The sequence below is a fragment of the Leopardus geoffroyi genome, chromosome C1, assembly GCF_018350155.1.
Source record: "Leopardus geoffroyi isolate Oge1 chromosome C1, O.geoffroyi_Oge1_pat1.0, whole genome shotgun sequence".
In the NCBI taxonomy this organism is placed as follows: Eukaryota; Metazoa; Chordata; class Mammalia; order Carnivora; family Felidae; genus Leopardus; species Leopardus geoffroyi.
This window is the reverse complement of record NC_059328.1, coordinates 32,035,935-32,061,616: the sequence shown is the minus strand read 5'-3', so window position 1 is coordinate 32,061,616 and position 25,682 is coordinate 32,035,935. Positions and strand designations below refer to the sequence as shown.

The 25,682-nt window shown below is 38.7% G+C and overlaps 1 protein-coding gene across 28 annotated transcripts in view; it reads left to right on the top strand.

Annotated features, from left to right (window-relative positions):
- SCMH1 (Scm polycomb group protein homolog 1) overlaps positions 1 to 25,682 on the top strand; it is a 189,090-nt gene that overhangs the window by 43,319 nt on the left and 120,089 nt on the right. For 16 of the 28 annotated variants that reach the window (XM_045476885.1, XM_045476859.1, XM_045476881.1 and 13 more), the window contains 3 exons: positions 14,525 to 14,593; positions 15,054 to 15,077; positions 24,819 to 24,889. In XM_045476885.1, the coding sequence (XP_045332841.1) occupies positions 14,525 to 14,593; positions 15,054 to 15,077; positions 24,819 to 24,889 (164 nt within the window). Of the gene's footprint in view, positions 1 to 5,349; positions 5,480 to 14,524; positions 14,594 to 15,053; positions 15,078 to 23,807; positions 23,951 to 24,818; positions 24,890 to 25,682 lie in introns of those variants that run through there. The other 12 variants (XM_045476863.1, XM_045476864.1, XM_045476865.1 and 9 more) reach the window with 7 other exon arrangements.

Here is a 25,682-nt window from a genome sequence, read left to right as displayed (position 1 = left end):
TTAAGAAGATTCAGGCACTGGATAGGGTTGGTGGAATTGGAGGCAGGACAGGAGGAGGCATTGAACTAAATGGGTTTTACTATTCCTTCCAAACCTGTAATTCTATAGTATACCATCTGACTGATTACCAAGCACAAAGGAAAAGACTCCAATGTGACTGGCCTGGATGACGTGGATGGAATACAAAGTAATATACGAGAAAATCCAATGTATAAAGTCCCGAATTTATAGAACAACTTACTTTGCAGTAAAACACTGAGCTTATTTTAATAAAGATTTCTTTTAACTAGCCATCTTGGTGTGCTTAAAGTAGACTTCATTTTTTACAGAAAATTCCATTTACACTAAATTTTCAAGACTGTATTTACTATGTAAAGGAAAAGTGGCACACGGTGTTCATTATTTCAAAGAAAAAAGATATTTCAGGTTATCTGCCTGGTTTTAAGTTGTGGTGGATGTGGAGGAACTAATTGGGCTGTTACCTTGCTGCTGCTACTGCCCGTAGACTTACAATGGCATAAAACTTAAAAGCGACCTTACAGGGGCGCCTGGGTGGCGCAGCCGGTTAGGCGTCCGACTTCAGCCAGGTCACGATCTCGCGGTCCGTGAGTTCGAGCCCCGCATCAGGCTCTGGGCTGATGGCTCAGAGCCTGGAGCCTGTTTCCGATTCTGTGTCTCCCTCTCTCTCTGCCCCTCCCCCGTTCATGCTCTGTCTCTCTCTGTCCCAAAAATGAATAAACGTTGAAAAAAAAATTTTTTTTAAAGCGACCTTACAGATCATGAGTCAAGTTCAGCCTCTTTATTTGTCAATTGAGGAAAGTAAAAACCAGAGATGATGTGTTACTCAGTCTCATGATAGCCTAGCTGAACTTGACTCTCAAAGATTAGAGATAAGTTATGTAAACTGCCTGCCATGGTGCCAGTATGTGGTAGATGAAGAAGCAGAAAGGAAGGAAGATGATGGTGATATTTCTTGGGCCCCCATATCACACTTCTGTAAGGCCTGAGAGACAAAGTTGGTATTGTGGAGATACAGCCATAGCTACAGATACAGATACAGATATACAGACACATATACCATCTATGCTATGAACTTAAAGTTGTGCAGTGTTGAGATGATGAAATCAGGAGGTCCATAACCCCTTAAATTGTAGGACCTTAGATTTGGAAAGGCCTTTTAAGGTTACCTAGTCTAATCTCCTTCTTTCTTTTCATGAGGTAATATCTCCACTAAGAGGTTATCTTACCTTTGTTTCCATTCCCTCAATGATGGCAGATTCACCCGATGGTTGGATACCTCTGACTGCCAGAAAGTTCTTTCTGGTAATGAGCTGAAGCCTGTCTCCCTGTAGCTTCCACCCACCAGTCCTAGTTCTGTCCCTTGGGGTAATGTTGAACAGGTAGAGCAAATTTCATCTCTCCTCTACATGAGGACATGGCAGGTATTTGCAAACAGCTCTCCTGTTTCCTTTGAGTCTTCCCTTCTCCTGGTTAAACCTTGACAGTTTCTTAAACTTTTAGTATCCTTGTTGCTTTCCTTTGAATAAAATTGTGTGCCTGTGTCGCATTCAGAGTATAGGATCTAGATGTGAACATAAAACTCTACCTCCAAAGTGTTCTGACTGGCAGAGTAGATCATCCAGGATTGTTACCACCTTCTTTCCGGATACGATGGGAATGACCATGGTGGTGGTGGTGCGTTACTTATTTCATGACCTCAGATCCGTTTATGTCTGCCAGGAAGTATGATGTAGCACCACTGGTACCACTAAACCTCTTCCCTGATCGAGAAACATGAGCCAGAAGCTTTGTAGAAAGAATTAACCTCTCTTATGCTCTGGATCACACCTCTGGAAAGGGTACACATTGTACACAGTTGTAGTCTACTGGGAGTGCCTGCAAGACAGAGGGAGTTACGGCTTCTCTGCATTTTCATTAGCCATTCATTGCCAACTGCTTTGCTTGTTAAAGGAAATACTGATGTTCTCTGGGGTTCTTCTCTCTGTGTGCACGTGCAGAAACATATAATTGCTACAGAGGGAGTGGGGGCAGGGATGATTGCCAAGGAGAGATCTGTTACATCTTCTTTGTTCACATCTGCTGCATGCACAAGACAAGATTTATTGCTGTCTTTGAAAAAGGGATTGCCTAGTTTGCTTCCCCTTCCCCCTCCTCTGGCAGATCATCCCAGAGGGATATTACCATCTCTTCACACTTATCTCGGAACAGAGTAAAAGTAAATGAAGGAGAGCTGGAGGCAGAGAATCAGCTAAAAGGCCCTAGGAATAGTTGCTAATAAGAGAGAGTGGCTAATCAATGGTACCTCCCAGCCTAGTCCCTTGTCTGTCTCCTGCCTCCTGTGGGTTGTCCTCCATGACCACAGTGGGGCAGGTGTTCCGCTCCCAGCTTTTCCTTTTTGATCTCTGTGCATATCAGCATAGGATTGCAGTTTATTAAAATCACAACTGCCATCTAACATTGAAAGAGTTCTGTCTTGTCTTAATGGGTTTTCAGAAGTACATCTGATGCTTCTTTTTTCTATTTTCCAGTTTCTATTTCTGAGAGAAGCATTCCTCCTTTCCTGCTCTCCTCTTCCCTTCCTCCCCACTCTCTCTCTCTCTCTCTCTCTCTCTGTCTCTCTCTCTCTCATTGATATGTACATGTACTTGCATTACTTCTTTTGTGTTTTCCAAGCTCTATGAATATTTAAAACATGGTACCTATGGACATCCTCCATTTAATCTAGTTTTGCCTCATTGAATCCCAGACTATGTTTAGTATTAATTCAGTGTTCAGATCAAGCTAATAAGCATCAGTGCTTCAATTTTTACTGTAGTAAAGTGGGTAGAATATCTAAGTTGGGTTATTTTATGTTAGAAGCATTGTAAGGTTTCTTTCTTATGAATATTCTTGTCTTTTTTTTTTTTTTTTTTTTTTTTGCAGAGGGTCAGTGTAGTTAAGAGCATAGTTTGAGTTCAGATCCTGGCTTTTCTACTGATTATAACCTTTTAGAAAGTTACTCAACCTCTCTGGGTATTATTTCCTCATTAGGGAAAAAGGGGTGTCATACTGGGGAGGAGGAGGATTTAAGAAGATGGTTTTATTGAAATGATTAGCACAACATCTGGAATATAGTAAACACTTAAAAATAGCTATATAATGTTAATAATTATTATTGCTATTGTTAGTATATAAGTGATAATTTATAACTAAATTTTTTTTCTTAATATAACATATGAAGAATTTCTTCTGCTTTTCCTTGCTTCAGGGGATGGCCTATTATGATTACTTTGTGAAAGGAAGTTTCCACAGCCTTGTAGATTTTTCTGCCTCATATTATTTTTCTCTCAAGAATTTCTAGAACCACCAGAATCTTTACAGCCTCTGGATATTGCATTATCCAGTATAGTCACTGCTGGCCACATGTGTCTATTTAAATTTAATAAAAACTACAAACAAAAATGCAACTCTTCAGTCACGCTGGCCACATTTCAAGTGCTGAAGAGCCACATGTGGCTAACGGCTACCCGTTAGATGGCACAGAACATACCTGGCATCACAGAAAGTCCTGTAGGACAGCACCGCTTCATATCACTGGTCGATGCTCTTGTGCTCTTTCTCGGAAATCAAAGAGGATATGTTTTCTAGGATATTGTACAAACTACTCTCTTAATGTTTCAGGACTCCAGACATGCATTTCTGAGGATTCAGTTTATTCTTCTTATCCCAGCCTCTTAGTGTCATTAGTCTTTTGGAATAAATATAAGCACTTTCACTTCCCCCAAGAAGATTGCATTACAATAATGTTTAAAGGTTGCATTCGATAGTAAGAGGAGCCAAAGGGAGAAGAGGCAAAGTAGAAGCGATTCTAGCCAATATTCACTAGAGTCGTTACTCAAAAATGGAGTATTCGAATGCTTAGGGGGCTAACTAGTAATGGGAGGCTCTAATGTCCTGTGTGCTTTGTAATAAGCACATTGTATTAATCAGGATCTCAGTTTTCCCTCTGAGAAAGGTAGCAAACAGCACATTTTTCCTTAATAATCCTTGTTATCTGTATTACGTGCTTTTGAAACCATTTTTTCATTAGTTCTTCACAACAACCTTGTAAAGCAAGTAGCATTGGGATTGTCATCCCTATTTTACTGATAAGAAAACTGAGGCTCAGTACAGTTAAGTTATTGCCTAAAGTCTTTAAGGGAAAATAGTCTCTAAGGGAAAATAGAGTTGACATTCAAAATAGGATAGGGACCCATTCAAAATAGGATAGGGTGGCTCAGTCAGTTGAGCATCTGACTCTTGATGTTGGCTCAGGTCTTGATCTCAGGGTTGTGAGTTCAGGACCCGCATTGGGCTCCATGCTGGGCATGGAGCCTACTTTAAAACAACAACAACAAGACAAACAAACAAACAAACAAACCAGGATAAAATTTTGACTTCCAATTTGATATTTTCGGTTTCATTTTGTTTTGCTTTGTTTTACTACCAATCAGACTGTAGTAAAAGAGAGAGTGAAGATTCTTTAGAGCAACTTGGAAACTGAGTAGGGTTGCATGAGGTAGATACCCTAAAAGAATCGTTACAGCTTCATTTGTCCTATGACCATGTATATTAGTCTGCTCAGATTTTATAACAAAATACCCCTGGCTGGGTGAGTTAAACAGTAGAAATTTATTTTCTCGCAGTCTGAGTCTGGAAGTCCAAGATCAAGATGCTAGCAGGGTTTGTTTCTGGTCAGGCCTCTCCTCAGCTTACAGACAGGCACTTTTTTGGCCATGTCCTCACCTAGACTTTTTCTGTGTATGTGTTTGTGGAGACAGAGAGGGTGAGGTTGAGGGAGAGGGAGAGAGATATATCTGGTGTCTTGTCCTTGTCTTATAAGGACACCAATCCTTTCAAATTAGGGCCCTACCCTTATGATCTCATTTAACCTTAGTTACCTCCTTGAGAGTCCTGTCTCCAAATACAGCCACATTGGGGATTAGGACTTTAACATATGAATTTGGAGGGAACACATTCAGTCCATAGTACCATGTTAATGGAGTTTTAGTATCTTTTAGTTTTTGGCTTAACCTGGTTAGTTGGAAATTATATTTATATGCAGTATTTGCTTGGGACCAAATATAGCAAATATCTGTATTCTTTATTTCTGTGAATATTGAGGCTTAGTTAAATTAAACCTGTGGTACTTGCTGTAAGGTACTATCCAATGCTGAGTTATTTTAATAAGCAAAAAAAGGTGTATCTAAATGTCCTACTTTTTAAGTAATGTAGTCAATTTGGTAATACTTAAGTCTCATGGTTTAAGGGGTAATAAGTGTCCTCCTTCCTCCCACCCCCATTCTACAGATGGAGAAATTAACATACAGAGAAACTGACTTGTCAGAGGTCAGAGTAAGGTATTGGTGGATCCAGGGATAAATCCCAAACTTCTTAACTCCTTGACCAGTTTTAAGTCCATTGACTATGCAGCCTAGTGGTAAGTATCTTTTTACCCTATTCTGGAGGCATGAGGGATTAAGATCCTTAGCAAAGACTGACTTTAAGGAACTCCTCATTACTAGCTATGTCATTCATTATCCATTTCTTTTAGCCATAATGTCTTTTTTGCCATTTTGTCATCAATTTTTTAGGTTGTGGAAGGAATTGGAAGTTTTGCTTTTTAAATACTTGAAGGTATTTCTGTAACAGTTCAGCCACACTATAGATTATTATTAAGAAAAGAAAGAAAAACTTATTATTTAATGAATTTTTTCTCTATGTTAGGCACCATGCTAGACACTTTGTTTAGCATTTAAATATTATTTAAATGTTGGGGCACTTGGGTGGCTCAGTTGGTTGAGTGTCTGACTCCTGCTTTAGGCTCAGGTCATGATCCCTTGAGCCCCGTGGCAGGCTCCACTCTGAGCATGGAGCGTGCTTAAGATTCTCTTTCTCTCTTTCTCTCACCCTCTTCCCCTCTTTCTCGCTCAAGCATTCTCTCTCTCAAATAAAAAAAATAAGTATTATTTAAATGTCTTATTGAAACTTAGAGCCATTTCTAGAGGGTATGTGTTCTTGCCATTTTTAATAGTGATTTTTAAGTCTATTTATTTATTTTTGAGAGAGAGAGAGAGAGAGAGAGAATGAGTGCGAGAGAGAGGAAGAGAGAGGATCCCAAGCAGGCTCCGCACTGTCAGTGCAGAGCCCAACGTGGGGCTCAAAGTCACAAACTGTGAGATCAGGACCTGAGCCAAAACCAAGAGTCAGATGCTCAATCAACTGAGCTATCCAGGTGCCACAGTAGTGATATTTTTAATAGTATTAGTTGACTTGAATAGAAAAACATCTCATAAATTTCAGAGTTTAGATTCTAAATGAAGTTTTACCTTTGTAGAAACTGAGAATCTTATCAGGAATCTTTAAAGGTAAAATCTCTATGTTAAGCATAGTTTTCTAGTTTATTATGTCTTATCCTTTTTTCATCCTTTGTTTGGGATTTCCTGAGGTGGGATGATTTGTCTGAGATGAAGTTAAGCTTGCTCTTCCACTTGACACTAAAATCATGTCAAGTTTAGTTTCTCTAAAGCCTTTTCTTCCGTCTCTACATCTGAAATTGATTGGATTCCCTTAATTACTGGGGAGGTTGAACAACTAAGCCACGTGAGAAGCAAGAGTGTAATGAGCCTCCAGAGCCAAGGTCCCATAGACAATTAGTATATTCTCTCCTCTGCCCCTCACCTCTACTTCTCTGCCCACTGGGTTCTTCTTTCTTATTCTGCTTTCTCCATTATAGTAAAATAGATAGGCATTGACATTGACCACTTTTTACTTTTCTTGTCATACCCCCTAACATACCTTCTGCTCCAGCCACATTGAACTACAAGTTGCCCAACATGGCACTGTCCAGTAGAAATACAATGCAAGTCACACACAGAATTGTAAATTTTCTAGCAACCAAACTGAAAAAGGTAAGGAAGAAATAGGGGGATTTAATTTTAATAATACATTTTATTTAACCGAATATATCTCCAACACTATTTTGACATGTAACCAATATAAAAATACATAAGGAGCTATTCTGCATTCCTTTTTTCATACTCAGTCTTCAGAATCTGGTATATGTTTTACAATTATAGCACATCTCAATTCAGACACTAAGTTTTGTCAGAAGTGATTGATTTGTATTTAGATTTCAACAATTTTCAACTGACAAAGTAGATTCTCATATCCAGCTTTGTTCCAAAGGGACTTTAAAAGTTTTCCCCATAACTGTACTGAATGTCGGTTATGAATTTATATTAATAAAAAAGTTAAAACAAAATTAAATATTCACTTTCTTAGTCACACTTGCCAGAATTCAGGTGCTACATATGGCTAGTGGCTACCATACTAGAGCAGGTCTAACATCGTGGTTTATGGCATCATTTCTCTATATTATTCCCCCTCTGTGATATACTTTTCTTATTACTCCATCCCCAAGACTCAATTCCTTTTCCATTAAAGTCTTAATTTCTCCCCAGACAAAACTGTCTCCTCCCTTCTCTGAGCCCCCATTTACTTTTAATGCAGCATCTATAATACTTAATCACATTTACTTCTGTATCTTTCTCCCTCTTTTAGACTAAAGGGAGAGTACCTTGTTATTTTTTGAATCCCCCATTACCTAGCACAAAGCTGGAACCTGTGTGTAGTCAAAGAATTTTTGTTTAAAGACTAGATTAGTATCATTTCAATCTGGAAATAAAAAAGGCTTTAGAGGGTTATTTTGAAAATAGCAAGTTGGAAATGGAATTTAAATGTCAAATTGAGCAAGATTTAATAGGAAGCAATCCACTGTGTTTTAAGCCTGTGACATTGTATTCACTCATTTGTTTCATGGACTTAGACACATGAGATATAAAGAAGAATGAGACATAATTTATACTGGTAAATAGTTCATAGTCAGGATATATACGTGCACACACACACACACACACACAAGTTATGGACACGTATCTGTCTCAGCCCCCATAATAGTGTTTGTTGCGTATTGAAATAGAACTCCAGAGTTGAATAAGATCTTAGAAGTTTATGTAATTAATCCCTTTTCCAACCCATAAATTCCTTCTTAGCTTGGAAAAGTTTCAGCATCTTTGGTGATAGGTGGTCATCCAGGCTTTCTGCTTATTTAGGAAATGAATAACCCATCCTCTGCAGGATAGTTCTCATTGCCAAGAAGATGTCTCATTCTGACATCTGCTCCCCTGCAATGAATGCTATTTCAAATGCCTCCTGTCAAAAGATCACATTTTGTGAAACCTTTGGAATAGAATGTAAACTTCATGAGAAGCAGGAGTTTTTCTCTGTTTTGTCCAATGAGGTATCTTCAGTGCCCAGAGTAGTACCTGACAAACAGCAGATTATAAATGTTTACTGAATAAATACATCTATATAAATAGGATTCAGGACATTAATTCAGTTTGGTTTTTCATTTGTGAACTATTATTACTGCATATTTTTCATTGCTGTTGCCTAACCAGGCCTTCTACTCCATGGCACTGTTAAACTTTCTGAGTCCCAGATTCTTACTCTTCACCTATAGATACATATTGGTAATACCCAAGATGATATATAATAAAACTGCCTGGCCCTGGGCTTGGTATATGGTAATGATAGGTGTTAGTTGAATCTGAAATGAAATCAGTATGGCAACTTCTGAGCCTTCTGACATCCCAAAATGCAAGTTCATGTTTTTAATTAATTGAATTTTAAAAATTGTGATAAAAGACATATAACTTAAAATTTACCATGTTAACCATTTTTAAGTATACAGTTTAGTGGCATTGAATACATTCACATTGCTGTGCAACCATTTCCACCATCCATCTCCGGAACTTTTCTCATCTTGCAACACTGAAACAGAAAGTGTACTCGGTAAATGGTAGCAAGTACATTTTTAATATTAGCCTAGGTATTCAAAGAATACATCTGTAGTGGAAGAAAACTCCAAAATCAATATATAAATGACTTTTATCTACACTATTAGAAGATCTGTTTTTAATTATTTCTTATTTAACATGAATAATTGATAGATAATCTAACTATAGTGGATTCTGTATATGTGTCAAAATTGTTTTGATGAAAGCTTGCATTTAAATATTCGTGGGGCCGCCTGGGTGGCTCAGTCGGTTGAGCAAACTTTTTCTTTTTTCTTCTCTCTTCTCTTCTCTTCTCTTCTCTTCTCTTCTCTTCTCTTCTCTTCTCTTCTCTTTTTCTTTTTTTTTAGTGTTTGCTGTGTGTTAAGCCCCAGGAATAATGACTGGGTTAGCAGTATTTACCTCTAACACCTGGAACAGGCATAGAAGTAGGAGGTGGAAATAGTGCTGTGCTTAGGGATGCTGCCAGAAAGATATTAGAAAGTAACATTAATCCTGGACCATGGTGAATAAATAGGAATCTCCCAAATAGAGAAGGGAGGGAAAGTCCAGGCACATATGGCATATTTATTATGGAGACAGTTTAGGTTTCGACCTTTGAAAACTTAAAAGATAGTGAGATGTTTTGTCTAATCTTAGAATTAAGATACATAAATATAAGTATTTTAGAAACTGAATGCTAAAGTGTGGATTGGAAAGGAGGGAGGTCACACACAGGAATGAAGTAGCTGTTTCTGTTGGTCAAGGTGAGAGAGAATGAAATCTTAAACACAGAATAGGAGCAGAGGAGACAGTCATTTTGAAGGTAGAATGGACAGATTTTGATAACTGGTTAGATTTGGAGGATAAGAGAGAGCAGACAGTTAAAGAGGACTCCAGGTTTCTGATGTATTACTAACTGGGAGAAGGACTATGGGAGAAGAAATATACAGCCTGAGGAGAGAGAATAAAATAAAACCGTCTATTTAAATATAGTAGCTACAGGGGCGCCTGGGTGGCGCAGTCGGTTAAGCGTCCGACTTCAGCCAGGTCACGATCTCTCAGTCCGTGAGTTCGAGCCCTGCGTCAGGCTCTGGACTGATGGCTCAGAGCCTGGAGCCTGTTTCCGATTCTGTGTCTCCCTCTCTCTCTGCCCCTCCCCCGTTCATGCTCTGTCTCTCTCTGTCCCAAAAATAAACGTTGAAAAAAAAAATAAATAAATAAAAAATAAATATAGTAGCTACATATCATAATATATCTTGAAACATGGCCATTAATCTGAGAATACTTTGAAAAATTACAGGTAACCAGTTTCTGTTTTTACATGTGGAATTCTATCAGGCTACATTCTGTTCATTTAAGAATTGATACAAGGATGTGGGGCTCCTGGTTGACTCAGTCGGTTGAGCATTTATCTGTGTTTGGCTCAAGTCATGATCTCGTGGTTCAAGAGTTCGAGCCCCGCATTGGGCTCTGTGCTGACAGCTTGGAGCCTGGAACCTGCTTCGGATTCTGTGCCTCCCTCTCTCTCCACCCTTCCCCCACTCATGCTCTGTCTTTGTCTCTCTCAAAAGTAAATAAATAAATACTTAAAAAAAAAAAAAAAGAATTGATACAGGGATGGTGACCTTATCCACTGGGTAATTTATGGTGATGCTTAAAATAAAATGTAAGCAATTTGTAATGAATGTGGTTGCTGTCTCCTTTTCTTTTTTGGGCACTGCTTTCCCAGTTCCGCTTGTTTGTGCCAGGAGTTTCAAATATTTCTTCTCAGAAGTTCCTTTTCCATTGTTGTGGAACCTTATTTCGATGCCTTTCTGCCCAGCTAAATTTGTTAATTATTTTGTTCATTTTACTTCATCATTGGGTCTGGCTTTTGTTTTTTTCTCCGTATTAGAGTATTTTTCCCCTAATTTGTATTGGTTGATTTTGAATTGTTTTGTTAGTTTTATTAGTGATCTTACAGCCTGGTTTCAATTTATTGTAGCTTCCTGAGTCCATTTTGTGTATGCTGGTAGCTCATCTTTACTTAAGTGATATGATATTGAAAACTTGTACATAAATGGAATATGTACTGTATATTTAATTTTTGAGAATATATTATTTCTAATTATAAAAAATAATTTAAAAATAATTGTGAAAAATTTCAAACACAAATCAATTATGATACCCTAAATCTTTTGTCTCTTGTCAGCAGTTTTTTAGCCTAATCAGGTTTATAATCTTTATTCATGATTTAGAGAACAAACATGGCAGGTACTAGAAAGACAGGGCACATCCAACCAGGAGAGAAGGCAAACACTTGGGGTGGGACACTGGCCAGTGTGACTGGAGTGTAATGGAAAAGAGAAAAGTCATGGGGCGCCTGGGTGGCTCAGTCAGTGAAGGGTCCAACTCTTGATCTCATAGTTCATGACTCAGGTCATGATCTCATGGTTCATAGGATGGAGCCTCAGGTAGGGCTCTGCGCTGAGCATGGAGCCTGCCTGGGATTCTCTGCTTCCCTCTCTCTTTGCCCCTCCCCTGCTAATGTACTCTCTTGCTCTCTCTCTCCTGCCCTCCCTCCCTCAAAATAAATAAGTTTACTTTAAAAATGTCGGAGGGGGGTATCATATGGGACAAGATCAGAGACATGGCAGCAGCTGAATCCTGCATACCTGTGCAAGGTATCCTTAATTCAGTGGGAAGCCATTTATCCTTAAGCAGATGAATGACATGATCTTTTTTGTGTTTTCAAATGCTCACTCTGACCTCTGTATGGTGAGTAAGTTGGAGTAGGGCAAGAGGGGAAGCAGGGCTTCCAGTCAGCAGGCTATCCTAATGGCCCAGGTAAGAAGGACAGTGACTGGAAGTAGAGCGTGAGCAGTGGGATGAGTGGTGGATGAGTTGGGGACATGGTCCAGCAGAACTTACTGAGTGGATGTGAGTGTAAAGGAAATAGAAGCATCAAGGATAACTTCAGGGATTTTTGGCTTGAACAGCTCGGTATTGGAGATGCCATTTACTGGTTTGGGAAAGACAAGAAGAGGACAGATTGTCTTCCCCAAACCAGTAAATGGCATCTCCATCACATATGATTTCATTCATATGTGGAATTTAAGAAACAAAACAAATGAGCAAAGGGGGGACAAAAAGAGAGAGAGGCAAACCAAGAAACAGACTCTTAACTACAGACAACAGACTGATGGTTACCAGAGGGGAGGTAGGGGGATGAACTAAATAGCCATTGGGATTAAGGAGTGCAGTTATGCGATGAGCACTGGGTGATGGATGGAACTGTTGAATCACTATATTGTACACCTGAAACTAATATTACACAGTATGTCAACTAACTGGAATTTAAATCAAAACTTAAAAAAAAAAAAAAAAGAGGAACAGGTTGACAAGAGGTGGCATTCTGTTTTAGCCATGTTAAGTTTCAAATGTCTGATTTGATAACTATGTAGAGATTATATGTAAGTGTGGAATTCCAAGAGGAGGCCAATGCTAGAAATATGAATTTGGGGGTGATCTCAGTGGAATAGTAGACAGAAGAACCCTGTTTGAATGAGGAGATAATTGTGAAGAAGTGAGGAGGCAATGGCTATAGATAACTCTTAAAATACATTTTCCTGAGAAATAGAAGGCAAGAGGGATATACATGGGATTAAGAGAGGGTTGGAGAGGGAGTATTTGTTTTGTGTGTTGATGTTTGATAGATTATGGGGCAGTAAGGATGTGGATGCAAATGGTCTATTAGAAAGGAAATACTTGCAAAGTCCTTGAGAGGATGAGAGGAAATGGGATGTGGAGCAAAACTGGAGAGTTGCCTTTTGATAGACACTTCATCCACAGCAATAGAAGAGCAGTCAGAAAGAATGATGAATGAGTAGATTCATTCATTCACCAAACACTAACTGAGCACCTGCTACTATACTGTGGATGGGAGATGTACCACTAAACATGATGGAGTCTGTACCTTCCTGAGTGGCATATAGAAGGTTCCTGTCCCTTATTTCTGTTTTCTCAATGAACCCTAAATTAACATCATACCTAAGAGTGAGGGAGAGGGAGAAAATATTTGGAGAATGAGGAGAAAGAAAAATAAATGAAAAAAATTTTTGGAAGGTGGAAAAGCAAACACAGTAGGGAAATGCAGTATGATTTCTAGACCATGTTAAATAGCGTTTGAAAATTATGGTCATGAGTTTAAAGTGAGACCAGTAAGCTTGCATTTGGTTTTCTTCAGCACTTGTGAACTGTTGGGGTAGGCATGGTATAGGTGGATAAGTGGCTTTAACCAGAGTTAAGACTGAGGCTTTATTAGGCAAATTTGGCAAAAAAGAGGTAGGAGGGAGTTGTTTGTCAGCGAGTGATTTAAATGAGAGACCCTGGAATCTGAGCTGGGTAAGAAGAGAAGTAAAAACATGATGGGTAATTGATGGTGAGAAAGTGGTAGAGTCAGTAGATTTAATCTAAATTTTCAAACAAGGAAAATGTATTTCCATTATGTAAGTAACTTATCTTTATAAAAAAAATTGAAAATACATGAGATTAGAAAATCGGGGTAGGGGGAATAGGGCACTACCTAAAGATAACCAGATGTTTATATTTGCTGTGTTTGCGTCTTATTTTTTTTTTCTTTTTTCTAGTGATAACTTTTTAGGGTTGTATTAGTTTGCTAGGGCTGCAAGGATTACATACAGACCTGGTGATTTAAACAGAAATTTATTTTCTCGGGGCACCTGGGTGGCTCAGTTGGTTAAGTGTCCAACTCCAATCTCAGCTCAGGTCATGATCTCATGGTTCATGAGCTCAAGCCCTGCATCGGGCTCTGTGCAGATGGTGCGGAGCCTGCTTGGGATTCTGTCTCTCCCTTGCTCTCTGCCCCTCCCCCACTTGCTCTCTTTCTCTCTCTCTCTCTCTCTCTCTCTCTCTCTCTCTCTCTCTCAAAATAAATAAATAAACTTTAGAAAAAAGAAACTTATTTTCTCATGATTCTGGAGGTTGGAAGTCAGAGATCAAGATCTGAGGCCTCTCTCCTTGGCTTTTAGATGCCCATCTCTGTCTTCACATACTCTTTCCTCTGTCCCCGTATGTGTCCAAGTTTCCTCTTATAATAAGGACACCAGTCTCGTTGGATTAGGGCTCACCCTAATGACCTCATTTTAATGTACTTACTTCTTTATAGACCCTATCTCCAAATACAGTCACATTAGAATGGGCAGTGGGGGGACACACAATTCAGCCCAGAGCAAGGGCGTTCTTTGTTTTCAGTTTTTTACATAATTTCGATTATTCCATGAGTATAATTTTTGCTCTCATATTTTACCAGACAACATCATAACCTTAAACAGTTTCCTATTTTGTTGTGTAGCCTTTGTAAAAATTTAAAGCTGCAAAATCCATTGTCAACTGATAAATGTATTGTAGTATCTTAATCAGTCTTCTGTTCTGAGCATTTACGTATCCTCCCTCCCTTTTTGTTATTATGAACAATACTAAAGCTTTTTAAATAAAACCGTTTTTCTGTAGCTTGGGTTGTTTCCTTAGAATACAATCTCAGAAGTGGATTACTTTATCAAAAACTATTGATGCCTGCTGTTAAATTAGAGAAGTATTGAAGCTTGCATTTTCTTTTCATATGACTGTTTTCTCTCCTCCTGCAGTGATAGACTGGAATGATGTTAGGAAACACAAGTATGGTCACCTTTCCGAGTCTGCATCCCAATATCAAGGTAAGAAAAAAACCCCTCTGTTTAGCATGGAAAAATTTAATTTGACATCTCTTCTCATAAAACCTTTGTTCTGAGAGGTCTGAGGTATAAAGAACTCACTGATGGATGCACAAGCAAATATTTTAGTTTGTAGAGGTATCTGTTAGAAGCGGTATGTTTTGGTTTGAACTGGAAGTCAGGAGACTTTCACTCTGAGTACAGATAATCTTGAAGTAGCCTCACAGCTTCAAGCCCGGTTGGCCTGTCCGCATCTCCAGTGTTTAAGAGTTTAGGCTTAGGAGTGAGGCAGAATTAGGTGGTATATCCCACAACTACTAGTAACACACTCAGTACCTTTTAAAAGGAGAGGGTTGGGTTACACAAACTCTCAAGCCTTCATTTTACCCCAGAACTTCACCTTTCTTTCATTTTGGTATGTTTGTCCTGATGACTTACGCTGTAACATTTTTTTCTTTAATAGAAGCTACTGACATCCTGGAACTAGGTAAGATTTCTTTCTTGTATTTCTGTTAAATATAGGTAATAACCAAACCAGAGATTAGAGTGTGACTAGGAACAGAATGCCGTGTTGTCTGTCCCATGGCCCCGTGTGTCCTGTGCTCATCTGCCTCAGCAGCCCGTATAGCCAGTCCTGTCATCTGTCCGGCCCAGCCATCCTTATCAGGAGGTGCAGACCAAGCCAACAGGGTGGGGAGGGGGGGTTAATTACACAGAGTACAAGGAGGAACAGGGGCCGATCCAAACTGGAAGCTACTCTTAATTCAGTGAATCCAGAACAAAAACAAACCCCCACTCTCCATCAGAATTTGGTGGGATTTCCCCAGAAGAAATTATTCATGAGATGTAGCAAACTGAATTTAAACCTAAAGATTTTGTAAAGTCTTTAACTAAATGCAATCTGAAATATTAACGATTCAAATAACAAGAGTCAGACTGCTAACTGCATTCGGTTTTCATCCCTACAGAGTGTATGTACCTCAGGACTTGGATTTGAGAAGTAATGCTAATGTTAATATTTCTTAATCAGCCTTCAGGGTTTCTACATAAACGTCAGTCTTAACTTCTTAGTTCTTTAAAAATCTTTCTATATGTTACACAAATATTGATATCCTAATGGCTTTATCAGTTTTTGTTCAAATGTTTTTATATATTATGTTCTGTGACTTCATGTGTTCACCTCTGTTATTATCACTGTCTTTTTGCTCCCTCTTGCCTTTTCTTCCCAAAACATTACTTTTACTGCCCACTGACAAAGAAGGTAACGTAGAAGAGTAGAATGCTAGACTAGGAGTCAGAGCTCCTGGCTTTCTTTGAAAGCCAGCCGGGCTTAAAAACTTTGTGATGCTGGTCCTCAGTTTTCTGGCTTGGAAAATGGGGATAATTATCCCATTCTGCCTACTTCACAAGATTGTTAAGAAGATTACAAGAGCTAATGGATGTGAAAACATCTTAAAACCTCTCAAATACTTTTCAACTTTTGAGGATTGTTATTTTCATTCTGTTGCGGGACCATCCTCTGACATTATTCTAAGTCAAATCTTGGAACGTTCTTTGAAGTGGAGTGTTCTCTGAATGTGAGCTGAAGAAGTGAAGGAATTGAAATGATGGAGGTAAAGGGCCTAGCACTTAATAAACAATAAATGATAGTCCCTTTTTAATGACTTAAAACTTACCTCAAGCTTTCTAAGGCACTAGCGTATGATAGAAAAATCATGGACGTATGAATCAGACAGGCCTTGGTTCAAATTTCTGTTGCCCACTCACAAATTTAGTGATTTTGGGAAAGTTACTTAATCTTTCGAGTCTATTTCCTCATCTTTAAAATGGGAATAAAATCTACTTTTCAGGTTATGAAGAATTTGGGAGATATTGAACATGGTGTAGGCAGACAGAAGGTACTCTGTGAGAGCTGTTGCTGGTTTTGGTTTTGTTGCTAATATGAATGATAACAATTACATATAGTTCAGTAACAAGTTAAGGTATGTTGTGAGCAGTCCGTTTTGTTGATAGGGAATTGGAAAAAGTGGATACTCAGTTTAACACAAAGTATGTACAAGAAGTGATGTTAAATTTTGGAAGTATATTTTTCCTGTGTGAGGAGTAAAGGCTATGATAACATAGCACCAGCATAGCCAGGCACAGCCTCTGATGAGTTAATCCTGCATATTTCATTTTGCCTATCAAGCATAGAGAGCAGCCCCAAATATCAAATTGAAATGAAATTCAGGGGGTGCCTGGGTGGCTCAGTTGGTTAAGTGTCCAACTTCCAACTTCATCTCTGGTCATGATCTCACGGTGCCTGGGTTCGAGCCCCGTGTTGGGATCTGTGCTGACAGCTGAAAGCCTGGAGTCTGCTTCGGATTCTGTCTCCCTCTCTGTTTGCCCCTCCCCTGCTTGCTCTCTGTGTCTCTCTCTCTCTAAATGAATAAACAACAAAAAAAATTTTTTTAAAGAAATGAGATTCAGTAGTATTTTAGAATCTGAGTTTGGAAGAGGCTTTAAAATAATCTAACTTGGCCCAGCATTTCAAAATTCGACGTTTTGAATGTCTTATAAAATGCCTTGTCTTGAACTTTTCAACGTTGCTGGGGACTTACAGCCACCTCAGGAACTCACTCCATAGTCAGACAGTTTTGTTTATTGGGCCAAAATCTGTTTCTTTGTCAATTCTATCAGTCATACTTTGAACTTTTAGGGCAATATGGAATAATTTAGCCAGTTTTTCACTGACCAGCTTCTAGTTATTAGAAAGCAGCTATAGGGACTGCCTGCTCACTGCCACTCTTACCGTCCTAGTTGAAGCACTATGATCTCATATAGATATTAGAATAGCTTCCTAACTAGTCTTCCTGCCTCCAGCCCTGCACTCCTCCAGCCCATCCTTCACACTACACACAGAATGACTCCTGCCCCAGAGCCTTTAGTGCTTCTTTTTCTCATTAATGTGGTTGAGGAGGCTCTCTGATACCTGCACACTGCTTTTATCTAAAACCTCCTTTCTAAACTACCTTTTGTTTGTGTTTAACTCTACCTGGTAGCCATACCAAAATATTCAATTTTTAGACGTGGTTTTTCTTACTTCTGGGCCTTTATACATGTTTTTCTTTCAGTCTGAAACAAAAGATTCTAAAAACAAAGAATTTTCTCTCTTCTTGACTGACTTCCTGCTTATCCTTTTACACCTTAACTTAGAAGCGTAGAGGTGACTTCCCCTGGGAATCCTTCCGCAAGCCCTCCTATAGCAGCCTCCTTGGCCAAGCATAGCACTTACCACACTTTATGTAGTTGGCTATCTAGCCTCTGGCCTTACTAAAGCTCCATGAGGGCAAGAACAGTATTTGATCACTGTTGTTTCTCCGGCACCTGGCACAATGCTTTGATACACACGATAAATACTTGTTGGATTGGTGGATGGATGGCAAATTGGCTCTAAGACTTGGCTTTCTTCTTCAAGCTGAGTGTCAGTGTTCCTTCAGCCACTCCTCAGGTGACATGGTTTTGTGTCCCCTTGCCACTTAGGCCACCATTTAGACTTTGGTTTGTTCTATCTCAACGTATAACTCCCAGAACTAAATGTGAAGACCACCGGTATGATTGTATTGGTCCAGAAAAGAGAAGCACTGGTGCTCACTCCCTTCTTCTTTTCACCCCTCACTTTTCATTCACTACACTTCTGTGGAGCCTGAGTTCAGTTTCAGGCACTGTGGTAAACGGTGAAGATTAAAAATAATAGTAAGAAAGATACCCGCTGTCTGTAAATAGCTTGCATAAATAATGATGATGATATGATGTGAAGATATGAAAATAAAGGTATGAACAGGATGTTATAGGAGCTGGGAAATGGTGGGATTTGTTCTGAGAAATTGGAAGAGTCAGAAATCCTTTTTTTTTTTTTTTTTTGACTTGGTGTTTTATCTTTAGATGATTCATTAAAAAATATCAAGCTACTGATCTGAAAGGCCCATGGACAATATTTTGAGAATGAGCCACTGTGTATCTCATAAACTTAAGCTTTGTACATTTTCTGATAACAGGGTTTTATTAGCACTGGATATGCCACAACTTATTAATCATTTGAAAGTGCCAAGAAAACATGGTTGAGGGTATGCCTTATGAAAAATTAAAATTGGTTAAATTGGTTTTGAAATTACATGAAACAAAATGCTCCGTGTCTTGGAATAGACTGACTGATGAAGGGAACAGAAGGCAGAGTCCAGAGATAGGTCTAAATGTATATAAGAAATTAACATGTGATCACAGTGACATTTCCAATCAGCGGGGAGAAGGTGATTTATTCAAAAATGGTGGTGAGCACATTTATTGAATAAAAGGTGAGAAGGAAAGCTTTATTTTTGCCTTATTTGTCTCACAGAATAAATTTGAAATAGATCATTTAAATGTAAAAAAATAATTAAACCTGAGAAATACTAGAAGAACACATGGGTTAATATCTCTTGTAATACTGAAGAAAGCATGACATGAAAGCCAGGAAGTCATAAAAGACAAGATAGAGGAATTTAAGGGCAAATCCTAGCAGACTGAGACAAATGTCTACAACATATGTGACAGGCAAAGGACTAACATCCTTAATCTACATAGAACTCTTAGAATCTGAGAAAACAAAAGATACCTCAGTGAAAAATGACAAAAATAAAATACAAATGGACTAATAAGCCTAAAAATATCTTCAACTTTATTAGTCATCAAAGAATTGCATATAAAAGTATAATAGTCTTTTGCTTTTTCACCTGTAAGATTTAACAAAAGTATAGAGATTGTTAAAGCAGTTTTAGCAAGGACGTAAGAAACATATTCTCATGCACTGTTGGTGGGAATTATATTATATCAAAATATAAAGTATGCCTGTTCTTTGTCCATTCATCCCACTCTTAGGAATTTGCCCTAAAGTGATCATCTTAAAAGTGTTAAAAGATATGTGCACAAAGATACTCATCAAAAATTAGAAAACACTTACGTGACCACCAAGAGTATTTAACAAATACTGTTGTTAATGTATATAAATTATGGCACATATAAACAACGGAACAGTTTTCAGACAGTAATCTTGGAGTCGAATTTCTGATCTAAAGACTGTGATTGTCTGTATCTCTCTTAGGAATTTGGGTTCCACACTTCAGGTGGAATGAAATAGAGTTCTTGTAGAGAAGTGCTGTCAGAATAGTAGCCACCACGAATGGAGGTGCCTCATGTAGCTGGGTCATATTAGCAGCATTGACATTTAATGATATATATAATCTCTCTCATATATTATGTCCAGGACCAATGGGTAGAAGTTAGAAGGAGTCAGACTTTGGCCGACTATGTAGTTCAAAGTCTATCTGTTTGTACTATTGAATAATAACTGAATAAGAAGTTTCTCATCGTTGCAAGTGTTCAAGCAGGGGCTGGAGGGAGCTTCAGGTCTCAACTTTTATATCACCCCATCAAGATGCCTTTCTTGACCATCCTGCCTGAAATAGCACACACATACCCTCGGCACTCTTTCCCTCTTACTTTGCTTTATTTTTTCTTTATTTGAAAAAGGCCAGGAATTGTATATTATCTGGTGTCTCTTGTTGCCCTCTGCATCATCCGACATATATTTATGTTTGTTTATTGTTTTTCTTTCCCCTTAGAAAGTAAGCTCCATATCAGCAGAGACTTTGCTATTTCATTCTTTGCTCTGGATCACCAGTGCCTAGTTCTAGGGTTGGTATATGGCAGTGTGCAGTAAGTATTTGTTGAATGAATGAGTATTAGAGAAAGGGATTCATGCATTCAACTTCGTGGATCTCTTCTGCTTTACATTATTAGGGACTTTTAATTTTTTAAAGCTACTTCTATGTAGTGTGTAACTCTCGTCAGGGCAGGGATTTTATTTTCTAATAATAAGTGTAACTATAAAGTGGTATGCATTAGAGTTTATAAAATACTTTCATAAGCATTATTCAGTAATATAAATGAGATGACTGTAAAGTCTCAGCTCAAGTGTTTCCTCCATAGAGTATCTGTCCATAACTTTGCCATCTAAGATAGTTCCCAGCCTCTATCACATTATTTTGTTTCCTTCAAATGCTTACCACTCATTACCTTATTTATTTGGTTATGTGTTAATTGTGCCTCATGATGCACCAGAATGTAAATTCCATGAGGGCAGGGACCTCCTGCCTTATCCCAGCACTGAGAATACTGCCTGGCACATAGAGGAATACTCAAACATCAGTTGAATAAAGAATTGAAATCATTCTGTAAAGTATAAAACATTATATTTATAAAACATTACATTATAATGTTCATCTTCACAGTAATCCTTGATCCCAGTAACAAATTAGATTTTCCTGTTCTGCATCCTCAAGGCAACCTGTACTACCTCATTAACTTACATTTATCATAATTGTACCAGTTTATTTGTGTTATTATTTATTTAATGTCTCTATTTAATATTTCTAAACTGCAAGCTCCATGTATTTAGGAATCATGTATATCATGTTCCTCTTATATTTAACACAGTGCTTTTGTACTTGGAAGAAGTTTAATAAATATTTACTGAATGAATGAGTGGGTGTACAGTCTTGCATGATAGACATTATCTCTGTCTTTCAGATGAATAACCTGATACTTAGAAGGATTAAGTAACTTATCTAAGATAATTAGAGAAATAAGACTTTATCCAGCATCTTCTGACTCTCAATATTACATTCTTTTAACTCCACCAATAATTTCTAGACACAGATGTGAATCAGAATTACTTAGGGAGCCTTTGAAAATACAGATTTTCAGACCACACTCAAAGCCTGCTGAATGAGAACCTCTGAGGATGGGTCCCAGAACGCTATTTAAAGAAATGAGAAAAATTCTTTAGGAGATTCTGATGATAAGTAACATTTGGGAATCAGTGCTATATGCCAGGGCAAACTACTCTTTGGGGGCAAATCCAGCCCACTGCCTATTTCTGTAAATAAAGTTTTAGTGGAACTCAGCCATGTTCATTTATGTGCGTATTGTCTCTGGCGGGTTTCAGGCTACAGTGCAGAGTTGAGTATTTGTGACAGAGACTGGATGACCCACAAACCATAACATTTTACTGTCTGGTCCTTTACAGAGAGTTTGCCAACCCCTCCCTGATGTATACCTTGCTGCCTGTCCCGTTTTTGTATGTGTGGTTATTTCAGTTGCTTGGAGATACAGTAGATATGACATTTGGCTCCATTATGGGCATTACAGTAGGTGCTCAAATATTCTTCCTGAGTCCATAAAAATTAACGCAATTTACCTGAAATTATGAGACTAAGTCTCAGATAGCCTAAGCAGTCAAATTTAAGAAAAATATTAATCTAGGTATGGTTCAATCCAGTCAACCCTCACAGTGGGTGGACTGCTTTTAAAGAGATTCCAGGGTGCCTGGGTGGCACAGTCGGTTCAGTGTCTAACTTCAGCTTAGGTCATAATCTCGTGCTTCATGAGTTCAAGCCCCACATCAGGCTCTGTGCTGATAGCTCAAAACCTGGAGCCTGCTTCGAATTCTGTGTCTCCCTCTCTGTCTGCCCCTCTCCCACTCACATTCTGTCTCTCTCAAAAAGAAATTAAAAAAATTTTTTAATAAATAAATAAATAATAAAAAAAATAAAAAAGAGATTCCAGGGGTGCCTGGGTGGCTCAGTTGGTTAAGCGTCTGACTCTTTGTTTCAGAGGTCTCATGGTTTGTGAGTTTGAGCCCCACCTCTGGCTCTGTGCTGACAGTGTGGAGCCTGCTTGAGATTCTCCCTCTCTCTCTCTCTCTCTCTCTCTGCCCCTTACCCTTCACTCTCTCTGTCTCTCAAAAATAAATAAATAAACTGAAATGTTTTTTTAAAAGACATTCCTGGGGCGCCTGGGTGGTTCAGCTGGTTAAGCATCCGACTTCGGCTCAGGTCATGATCTTCATAGTCTGTGAGTTCGAGCCCTGCATCAGGCTCTGTGCTGACAGCTCAGAGCTTGGAGCCCATTTCGGATTCTGTGTGTCTCTCTCTCTGCCCCTCCCCTGCTCAAGTTCTGTCTCTCTCTCCTTCAGAAATAAACATTAAAAAAAAAGAGAGAGAGAGGAGATTCCTTTTCATTCAGTTGGCAATAGGGTGTTCTCTAAATGGAGAAAGATGTGAGGTTGCTTGCCTATGTAATAGGGATTGATTACCATATTGATGTGTAATAGAGAACTGTAATTAATGCCCCAGTTTTTTGGTACCCCTGATGCTGCCATAATTTTTAAAACCAAAGTCTCTTGGATGCTTGTGGTCAAAACGCAAGCTACTACAAGCAATTACCCAGACTGAGCAAACCTCTAGACCTGTGCTGTCTGATACAGTAGCTGTTAACCACATGTAGGAATTTATATTTAAATAAAATTAATTAAATTAAACTAATTAAAATTTAAATTCTTCTCTCACGCATTTCAAGTGTTCTGTGGTTACATGTGGCTAGCGACTTTTTTTTTTTTTTAACGTTTATTTATTTTTGAGACAGAGAGAGACAGAGCATGAACGGGGGAGGGTCAGAGAGAGAGAGAGAGGGAGACACAGAATCCGAAACAGGCTCCAGGCTCTGAGCTGTCAGCACAGAGCCCGACGCGGGGCTCGAACTCACGAACCGTGAGATCATGACCTGAGCTGAAGTCGGAGGCTTAACCGACTGAGCCACCCAGGCGCCCCCGGCTAGCGGCTTTCTTATTGGACACCACAGACACAAAACATTTCTGTCATTACAGAAAGTTTTAGTGGACAGTGCTGTTACAGATGCTGGAGTGCAAAAGTTGCAGTTCACTCAAATCCAAGACTTGCTATTTGACTTAATTCTTTATTTGTAAGAATGGAATGGTAATTTTTAATGCTTTTTTTTTCTAACAGCAAATAGTGGTGAAATGTATTCATTCCTTGCTTTAGGGACATCTCCGCTAAGAGCTGAGTCTTTATTCTGATAAGCTCTTAAATCTTGATTCCAGGTAATATCCATCTCATCTACCCTGTGGACTCTGTATTCAAGATAATTAATCATTGGCCAGTTCGTGGAGTGGTTCAGAACAGACTGTGATTTCTGGCCAAATCTATTTGGCTTGCTTAAGGATGGTGGGAAAGGGACAAGTTTTAAAACAGAAACTATAAAGTCAATAGAGTATAAAGCCTTGGCATCATCTTTGAAGTGATTTAGATTTTATCATTCAGTAAATCATTTTTATTCCCAGCATCTAGTGCTTTTTGCATGGTCCAAAAGGGCCCTGTGCTGCTCCACTGCAGAGGAAACTTCAAGAAATGCTGGTTTGCTACAGTGTTTTAGCTTGTGAGAGTCTCTGGGACCTTCCCTGCACCATCATGGGGTCACCTCTAGGTGGGTATTAGGGGGAGATTGGTAATTGATTTAACCTTTAATAAAGAACTTAGTCATCTTTTGTGGTTTAATAACATATATATGCAATAGTTTGTTCCTTAAAATGTTTTCTCTGACCCTAGCAGTGTCACCTTGAAGACTGTTTCTCTAGCACAGTGTTGCTCTAAAGGCTACTTCAAGAGGCTACAAGATCCTGTAGGCCCCCTAACTCATTCATAGTTACTATCATAAGAAATGCTACCAAGGACCTACTTTTCTGTAAATTACCAGATCTTTGTCATTTTGCACCTCAGGCAGTGCAGCTGGAATGGGAGTGGGTTCGGGGTGGGTGAGAGAGAGTGAGAATTCAAGTATAATCTCACTCATTCTGGTTTTTCCTACCATCAAATCATCTTACCGTATGTCTGTCCTTCATTCTTTCTGAGCTGAGATGGTGGGATCCGACCATATTGAGTGTTAAAAGCTATTATTTGATGGCATTAAGGTACCTCTTCAGGAGTCAGGTTGTTCAGAAGGAATCTCCTCAGCCATTTTCTATGTCTTCTATTCTGTTTTCCAAGAGCTTCCTGGACCCTTCTGTGAGATACTGGTACGTGTTGCTCTGGCATTTTGGATCACTTTAGGGACTAACGTGTAAAACGTAGTAAGGTCATCTTTAGACCATAATTTTAATACATTGATCTAAAATGATCCACTCAGGTCACATAGATTTCTACCCGTAATACTCTCTTGAGCCCAAACAGGGAAACATAAGTTTTTTCTTATGCTCAGAACGAGTCAAAAAATGGCCTAATGTTTAGTGTAGATTGCATCCTGAAAGCACTTTTTAGGAAGTTGACTGTGATAGAGATTTCTATTTCCTTTTCAGGTCATTTTACCTGGGACAAATACCTAAAAGAAACATGTTCAGTCCCAGCGCCTGTCCATTGCTTCAAGCAGGTAATTGATTCTCAACATCTTTAGTAGGTGGGAGGCAAGTAGGTTTGTTCTGATCCTTAGATAAGCAAAACATGAGGTAGGAGCCCTTGGACTTCTCACCTGAAGGCCCCAGAGTAAACTTCTATGGGAAGAATACAGCTCAAGGCTCAAAACTCATGAATTTTGGTAGGACACCTTCCTTCCAACATCATCCCAAGTGACACCTTTTCCTTTCTTCGCCTCCTTGAGGATATGTTTTGTTACTGAGAATAGTAGCTGGTTGTTTTTTGTTTTTTAAAATAGTTCTTAATTCAGACAGAGAGGAGACAGTTATATCCCTTAGACAGTTCTTGAAAGTCGGTCAGTATTCATTTCTCTATACACAGCACCCCTGGCACATTTTCATAAGAATGCTGGCACTGAGTTCCATTGGAGAGTATGTTAGGACCTTATTAGAGGTCATTCAGAGCTTCCCACATAGGATTAAGTGTTGCACGCAATGCACAGATAATGTTGACTATATCAGCACATGATAGGCTGGTAAGCAAAGAAGTGTACTGCTGCTAAACAGAGCTAAACATCAGGAAATTATGTATACTTCCCTCCCTTTATTCTTCAGTGTTTATTTCCTCAAATTGTCAACATTTCACTTTGAATTTTGTCTGTGCTCTAAATAAAAATACAAATCCAGGACTTTTGCTCATTTGAAATAATAGGGACTAAATCCATACTCTCACCTGAAATAATAATAAAAGGACAGAGTATATTACATTAAACAGTGGTTTTCAAGTTACTGAAGATCAGGCAGCCAAGC